The 8,549-nt window shown below is 46.5% G+C and overlaps 1 protein-coding gene across 15 annotated transcripts in view; it reads right to left on the bottom strand.

Moving 5' to 3' along the window:
• Positions 1–323: 323 nt before the first annotated feature.
• Positions 324–8,549, bottom strand: part of NUP214 (nucleoporin 214) — a 104,738-nt gene continuing 96,512 nt past the window's right edge. For all 15 annotated transcript variants that reach the window (XM_035260640.3, XM_035260647.3, XM_009004323.5 and 12 more), the window contains exons 33-36: positions 5,622–5,793; positions 2,872–3,011; positions 1,636–1,660; positions 324–576 (exon numbers count right to left, since the gene is read on the bottom strand). In XM_035260640.3, coding sequence (XP_035116531.1) covers positions 543–576; positions 1,636–1,660; positions 2,872–3,011; positions 5,622–5,793 — 371 coding nt within the window. In that variant the 3' untranslated portion in view covers positions 324–542. The remainder of the gene's footprint in view (positions 577–1,635; positions 1,661–2,871; positions 3,012–5,621; positions 5,794–8,549) is intronic.

The following is an 8,549-nucleotide window of genomic DNA, read 5'->3' as shown; positions in this document are numbered from 1 at the left end:
GGTCCTCTGCCTCCACTCAATCTGAGTGCATCCTTGGAGGGTCCTGATATACAATGACAAAAAGAACTCGGAGAGGAGATAACCAAGTTACCGCTTCCAAAAGATGGCCCACAGGATTCACCCTCTTCCCTATGTGGAGGGCACTAGGTCCGAGTGAGACCACAGCAGATTCTATGCTGTTTATCAAGACCCGATGCTGGAGACCTCTCATGCCATCCTTGAAGACCCAGTGCTGGCTGATGGAGGCTCTGCTGACTTCTCAGAGCTACAGAAAGGGGGCAATCTCCTTGGCTATGATCTGAAAAAAGCCCACACACATTCTGTACGGAAACAGACCAACAGTTTAATAGTGGGGTGGGGAATCCAACATGAAATATAAAACGAGTAACTGTGCATCTCTTGAGTTTTGGTTTCTGTTGTTTCTTTCTGGGTGTGTATGTTTTGATGGCAATATCCATCCGAACAGCTTGCTCCAGCATTTCTCGGTGAAGAAGCTGAGGATGCAGTTGGTCCCAGGGATTGAAAGGCCTGCTGATACCCCCTCAGCTTCGCCAGCCACCAAATCCCTGGACAGACCTGTAAGGAAGCACAGGGGAATGGCAGAGTCAGGTGCTCTGTCACAAAGCAGAGTCATAGGTTCTGCTGCTCTGCCTTTGTGCAAAGGTCAGAACTTGGATTTTATTTTTTTGTATAGAGTCTCGCTCTGTCACCTAGGCTGGAGTGCAGTGGTGTGATCTCAGCTCACTGCAACCTCCGCCTCTCGGGCTGGCGTGTGTGCGTGCGTGCGTATTTTTAGTAGAGATGGAGTTTCACCGTGGTGGCCAGGCTGGTCTGCCCACTTTGGCTTCCCAAAGCAGGAGGGCCTGGGATTATAGGTGTGAGCCACTGCGCCTGGCTGTTTTTGCTTTTTTTTCTTCTTTTGAGATAGGGTCTCACTGTCACCCAGGTGGAGTGCAGTGGTGCCATCTTGGCTCACTGCAGCCTTAACCTCCCAGGCTGAACTGATCTTCCCAGCTCAGTTTCTGCAGTAGCTGGGACCACAGGCATGAGCCGGCATGCCTGGCTAGTTTTTTTTTAATGTTTAGTAGAGATGGGGTCTCTTGCTATGTTAGCCAGGCTGGTCTTGACTCCTGGGCTCAAGCAATCCTCCCACCTCAGCCTCCCAAAGTGCTGGGATATAGGCGTGAGCCACCGCACCTGGCTAAGAGTCTGAATTTTAACGCCATGAAATTCTACACAGAAGCATAGAGGGAGGATCAACATATGAGACCTGGGGATGGCCCAGAGCCCAGGGATTAGCAGGCAGCTTTCAAGACACCTCCAGGGAAGTCAGGAGCAGCATCTCCTCAGTGCTGCCTTCAGGCCTGGCTCACTGCAGGTGTGCTCGTTTCTCTTTGAGCCATGCCTCTTAAGAAGGCGAGGCCTGGCACCTCCTGCCATATTCCTACAGAGATGAACAAGTCCGCAAAACTCAAACCCTGCTGCTGAACCCCACACTTGCAGGACAAACTCCAAAAACAGGAAAAATGAAAAGAAAATGCACAAATCCAGCAGGAATGATTTGTGGCTCACACATACTTCCAACTTTATTTAATGCTTTTAATTAAGGTCAGATTCAAAAAGGGGGATACTTACGAGTTACTGGATCCAAAGCTGAATCCTGAAAAACAGAAGAGTGAAGTTAAACACATCCACTCGAAACACAAAGGTGGTCTCATGTCAAGTGCCTGCCCTCCCATGTTTCTCGTGGAAAGCCCTCTGTGCCCCCACCACCTACAGGAAGGCGGGGGAGGTACATGCAGAAGCCCCTTTATTCTGAGTTTATCCTCTGGAGCTGTTCAGGTACCCCAGAAGTCAGAAGAAACCCTCGACTGTTTACAAGTTATCTTGGTAGTTTTGGGTTCTTCTTTCTGCCCCAGCCCTGGCTGTATTGTATGGAGGGTCTCTGAGTTGGCCTTTCTCTCTTAGCTGCACTGGACTACACGGATCCATTTCATTAGGATTTTTTTTTTCTTTTGCTCTTGTTTTTCTATCTGCTTGCTTTCTCTTCTTTTTGAGGGCCAGACAAGCAAGATGGCTGGATTCTAGGCCTGGTTCTGCTGCTAACTGACTCTAAGCAAATCACTTAGTTCCTTGGAGTTTCTGTTTCTTCATTGGTACGACTGTAATGATAATTAAATTCTGTGCCTTGTCAGTTTATTGCAAGAACAAAATGGAAAACACATACTCTGCCATCTGAAAAACCAGTGTTAAACAAGTGCAAGACATTTTGTGAAGTTTCTACATCTTTTTTGAGTCTGCTGGCTTAAATTTTTAAACCAAGGCCCTGTAAGACCATTATTATTTTGGGCCTCTCAAATCCTGAGGGGAAATCAAGACAGTACTTTCTTTGGTAAGAAATGACGCAATGTACTAAGTCCAACTAAAACTTAAAAAAGAAATTTATTTTTCAATCACTTTCAGTATGTATGTATTTTGAGACAGGGTCTTATTCTGTCACCCAGAATCTCATTCCGTCACTGGAAGTGCAGTGATACAATCACAGCTCACTTTAGTCTCAGCCTCTCAGGCTCAAGCGATCCTCTTGCCTCAGCCTCCTGAGTAGCTGGGATGACGTGTGTGTGCCACCATGTCTGGCGAACTTTAAAATTTTTTGTAGAGAATGGGTCTACAGGCTAGTCTCAAACTCCTGGGCTCAAGTGATCCTCCCGCCTTAGTCTCCCAAAGTGTTGGGATTACAGGCGTTAGCCACGTGCCTAGTCAGCTTTTAAAATACTAAACAGACTGGTCAGGTAAAACATACTCCTTTCTTTGGGGGAGAAGGCAAGAGGGAGCCACTGTGCTTGTGAGGGAGAACCTGTGGCAGCTTACCTCCTGTGCCTGATCCAAAACCAGAGAATCCGCCACTCTGGGTCCCAAAACCAGAAGTCTGCTGGGACAGTGATCCGAAAGTGGGGGCATTCTGACTCGCGAGCGTGCCGAAGGATGTAGTGTTGCTGCTGCTCCCAAACCTGTGCTCCAGTGAGAAATAGACCGAGGTCAGTGGGGCTTCTCACCATGTGGCCGTCTGTAAGCCTCAGCCCCTGCTTTAAGTCTCAATATGCAGGACACACATGAGCATGTTAGTTAGGCCCGGTGATAGGCGGGGCCTAACTAGCAGCCTTGCAGGGAGAACAAGCTATCGCCCAGGGTCAACTTTTATTTCTGCTCTGGGAAGAAAAATGGCAGGACTAGAGTATGAAATCCAGTCTGGCCAGTGTTTTAGTTTCCATCCCCCATCGAAACACCAGGGCATCTGGGAACTATGCAGTACACATTTCCTGCACTATCCCCAGCAATCCTGCAGCTTTATTCCATCATTTTAGCATTTCTCACTTACCGACCGTTCCCCCCACCCCTGCCCCCATTTATTTATCTTTAGCTCCTCTTGGGATCTTGATTCTATTTACTTTTCCCAAGTCATTTCATTCAGAATTGTATTTGCTTCCTGAATCAATAATTACTAAACAAAACAATGTAGAAGTGGCCACCATTTTCTCTCCCCTGCTCAGCCCACCTGGGGACAATCCCCTGTGCACCCTTGCCTACTTCTCCCTCCAGATGTGGTCCAGCACAAAAGGTGGCACTGTGTGACCTATCAGAGCCCCCTGAATCATTTTCAGAGGAATTCAGCTGGGTAGGGGAGAGCTTCTGGGGTCTGGAGGTGATTAGGTGAGGGAAATGGATCAATGTTTCTGGGAGAAGGGATAGCACCTGGGGCAAGAATCAACCCCAGAGAGAAAAACTATCTAAAATTCCCCCTCCCCACCACTCCATTCACGTTTAATGATGAGGTCAAGGCTCTTTCCATACAAAGGTGGCCAAGGAATCTGCTCTGGCTGGACTCTCTCCCAGCACTGGCCTGCTCCCTTCCTCCTCCTGCCTTGGGCCTCAGCAGCAACAGCCTGCCCTTCTCAGAGGCCTGCCCTTCAGGGTCAGAGACAGGCTCATGGCCAGGTACTTGGAAGGTAACGGCTCTTATGAAGATTTAATAAGTGACGTGGTACCAACCTTTTTTAGGACTGACTAACCAGCCAGTCAGGATTTATGTGAGAGCTGCCCCAAGGCAGAATATGATACTTTTCTACTAGTAAAAAAATAGCTGATTTCAAGTAAATAAATCATCAAGATACCCAGTCAACCCAAACCTTCCATCAACTCTGCAGTACTCTGTGCTAGGTCATTACTGCAGTGAACAGTGTCCATTAAGACCACTGAGAATACCAGACTAAGTGGGTCTCTAACTGTCCTTTCAAAGTTTTCCCTAACTTTAATTCTTGGGGTTTCCCGAGAGTAAACCTAACACATTAGTCTCCATGTGGAATATGAGAAGCAGCATACCAACCCGCTCACTCTCGCTGCTGTGCTCCAGCATCTTTCATGGAGGGGAAGGGCGTAAGAACATACTGTAGTTTATTTTCAAGATAAAGATGTTGTCATCTTGCCAAGACTCAGATTGCAAGTATCTCTACAATTCTCCCAGACAAAATCATCTCCCCTACCCCGAGTCTTCAGCTCATCTGGAGCCCAGTACTGTGGTGAGAGGCATTTTAAGGTTCCTTTTAGGCATTAACACCTCCTTGGAAGGAGAGACTTGGTGGTCATCACTGTGTACATTTTTTTTTTTAATTGGGATTTTGTGGGGTGGTGGAGGTTATTTTTCCCTTGGGGTTTTGGCAACCAGACTGAAATTCTGTCCTTAAAAGCAACTCCCTAATATGGCCTTTTCCCGTGTAGACACACATGAGGCGACTGGAGCAGCTTCTAAATTCCTGATCATCCAGGCTCTTCCCATGGTGGGGGTGGGGGCTATGGAACTGAATACTCACTCTGCGGGGAGCAAGAGACACAGGGAGTTGTTTGTTCAAGGACAGCAAGTCTAACACAGAACGATCCCAAGAGGAAAGAAATCTGGTGAAAACATTCATTGAGGACGTCCTAACAGAAGCTCCACATGGGGGTACTCTTGGCTACAGAGCAGTAGCTAAGGCAGGACTATTTGCCTTCCTTTAGCCCCAGCAGGAGAACAGGGGTTCTGATGGCTAGCATTTCTCACATCAGAGAACTCCAACACAACTGAGGTCCACCCATGAATTCAACAAAGCCTGGCCTGAAAGAAACTAGTCTTATCCCACAGAGGAACAGGAATCCTTGAGGAACTTGTTGACCGATTCCAAGGGAGGGGCCTTCAGCTCATGGTCAAATTTCTTTTTTTTTTTTTTTTTGAGGAGTCTTGCTCTGTCACTAGGCTGGAGTGCAGTGGCATAATCTGGGCTAACTACAACCTCCGCCTCCTGGGTTCAAGCAATTTTCCTGCCTCAGCCTCCTGAGTAGCTGGGATTACGGTACCTGCCACCCCAGCTAATTTTTGTATTTTTAGTAGAGATGGGGTTTCACCATGTTGGCCAGGATGGACTCAATCTCTTGACCTCATGATCCACCCGCCTCGGCCTCCCAAAGTGGTGGGATTACAGGCGTGAGCCATCGCGCCTAGCCTCGAATTTCTTTTCAGAGCAAGAGTACAGGCCTAGTGCTTTATGGCTGGCATGTGGGTTCCGTAGGGCCCTCCCCAGGGGGCTTACCCGAATCCTCCTGTGCTGGCAGCTGCAGTGCCCTCTCCGAATACTTTGCCTCCCGTCGAGCCCAGAGGGCTTGTAAAGGCTGGGGCTGAACCGAATGCTGGCACCCCTCCAAACCCAGGGGATCCCCCAAAAGTAGGAGGGCTGCCAAACACTGGAGCAGCACCGAAGCCACCTGAGCAAAACAGAGGCAAACAAACAGAAAAAGGGAGAAAGAAGGGAGGAGATAGGAAGAGAAGACATTGAGCAATGAGAAATCAAATCAAAATAGGAAGAAAAAAAGGAAAAGAAGATGTTAGCAATTCAGATGTAAGAACTGGGGTAAAGAGTAATACCCTCCCTTCCCTTCTATCAAGAAAATAGCAATGAAAACAAAAACAAAGCAAAAGCCCTCAAACCAAAGCACCCCTTCCATTTCTAGCAGAGAGCTCTGGGGTTCACTCAGGAGAGCTCCTGCAGACCCTGTGTGTGTCTGAGAGGCCAGCTGGGTTCGTCAGTGTGAAGCCGTGTAAGCAGACCTCTGAGAGTCCACTCGGTGCACCCCCGACCTCTCTCAGGTCCTCTGAACTGTTTTGAGTGAAAAACCATTCTCAAAAACTCCAGTCCCTACCCAGCTGTCAAAAGATGACATATTGTATTACTTATCAGCATACAGGCAAGACATCTAGCTTCATAGAAATCCAAGTATAAAATCAGAGGCTCAAAACCCTGAATTGGGTCATAGCAGAGACGGAGACGTGCACACTGGCGTCCAGCCAGGTGCTTTTTATTTATTTACAGCCTGATGGCTCCTATGTCTCTCACCAGTCTCTCCCTTTCTCTCTCTCAGTGGAGAAGATTTCTTTTTTTTAACGCTTTTTTTCTGCAGTTTGGAATTACTTTGCAATGAAAAAACACACCAAATTTCCTCTTTGGAAGCAGGCTGCTGTATAAATCCAATAAAATGGTAAGTCAACAGTGAGGACAGCCCTAGAGTTCACATGCCTTTTGCAAGTTGCCAACACTGCTGCCCAGTGGGCTCAGGCACCATGCAGGTGGCCACACAGACAAGGGTCAGACTGTGCACTAGGCAGCCTCCTCTGATTGCTGGTGATGACTGTCAGGCAGGAAGACAAAACATCCTCCCCTGAGCTATTCCTGCTGCTCCTGATGCGGGTTCCCAAACTTCCAAGATGCTGCTGAAATCATTCTAAAGTATTAGAGTAAAAAATTCACTAAGTGACTTCTTGAATGAATAGAATAGAATGGCATAAGAAATGTGCTCTAAATGGGAGCACCCTCTAAAGGGAGTACTTCTTAAAGTGTTCGCCTATGAAGTGCGTGCTAACGGGAGTAATGGTGGCCCAGCAACAAGCCAGGAAATGGTCAGCAGAGACAGTATTTTCTCCCCTTTCAGAAAGTGAATCTGTTGTTAGAGGGATGAAATCTAGACCTCTTATCATATATGTAATCACAACACAAGCTTCTGCTGTCTGAATCAGGAAAGACCAAATACTGGGTATGAAAAGCTGTCAGCTGAATTCCTCCATTAACTGTTATCTTGTGATTCACTTATGTGCCTATTTGCCATTAATAGTGGTAGGCTGCACAACTGAGAAAAAACTTTTTTGCTAAGGCTCATGTTTGGGTTAACATGCTGCATTTTAAAAGCTTGAGTGAAATTCCAAGCTATGATAATGAAGACTGTTGGGTTATAAATATAACAGACTGGAAAAAAAGTGCTAAAAAACCCTAACAGCTGAATTATTTAAGACTGATCACAGATCTGGTTACACTTTCTTCCTAGACACGCAGGGCTTTATCTAAGGCCTTGTATTCAATATTGTTTAGACTTCTTGGTGGAAGGTGAGTGAAAAATGGTACGGAAAATAAACTGGACAGGGGAGGGGTGGAGGTTAAACATATGCAGAGAGAAAAAGCCCCCAAACAACAACAAACCTGGGTCACAGCCAAATGAACTAGAAAGAAAACAGTCCTCTGGCTTAAACAGGCAACTCTCTCCTGATGGCAGGAGGTGTTTGATTTTATCAGTTGCTATATTTTCATAAATTTATTCTCCAAAAGAAACATACATTTTCTAATTATCAGTGATGATAAACTTTAATTTATTGAGGGCCCACTATGTGCCAGGTGTCTCTTAGCAGTTCTTGTAAATCCTCCCAATAAGCCTGGGATCCTTATATTATGGGGGAGATAACTGAGGCGCAGAGAATATGCCACTTGTCTAAACTTTAGCCAGCTGGTGGGTGCTAGAGCTGGGGCTGGAACAAAGCCTGTGCAACTCAAACGCCCACCTCTCATCTTCCCATCATTCATCCCCTGCCTCCCTCCATGTAACCAAATCTAACACTTTTAGTGAGAGAGCACAGTGTAGATCACTGACCATGGTGGGCAGCAAGGCCATCTTCAGTCCATCCTACCTTCTCCTCCCGTCCTCTTCCTGGATGACCTCCAGCACGATTATTTTCTAATGCAATTTTATTGAAGGGAGGATAGACACTTTCGGAATTTTTCAAAGACCCATCCAAATCATCATCTCAAAATCACTCTTAAAGCAAGAAGTGATTGCCCTGATGCATGGCCAGGAAAGCAGTTCCTCTATTCACAGCAGCCTTTCCTTCTGGGCTCAAGTGATTTTCCCACCTTAGCCTCCCAAACTGCTGGGATCACAGGTGCAATCCACCGCACCTAGCTGGGTGGGATTTTCAAAGGTCAGATTTTCAAATCAATGCGGACATAATCCCAGGATAAAGAACCATATATAGGAAAACTATAAGAGTCAAAGAAAATATTATCAGGCTCCTAAAAACATAAAACGTCTTGATGATCGATGAACTCTAGTTGAAATGTTCACGACGTGCCTTTCTAACTGGGATAAAAGTCTTGTGGTCCTTTAATTTTTAAATAATGCACTCTGTATGTGGCCAAAAG

The sequence above is a fragment of the Callithrix jacchus genome, chromosome 1, assembly GCF_049354715.1.
Source record: "Callithrix jacchus isolate 240 chromosome 1, calJac240_pri, whole genome shotgun sequence".
NCBI classification, from domain to species: domain Eukaryota; kingdom Metazoa; phylum Chordata; class Mammalia; order Primates; family Cebidae; genus Callithrix; species Callithrix jacchus.
Note: the sequence above shows the minus strand (reverse complement) of the source record. Positions and strands in the feature narration are given on the sequence as shown.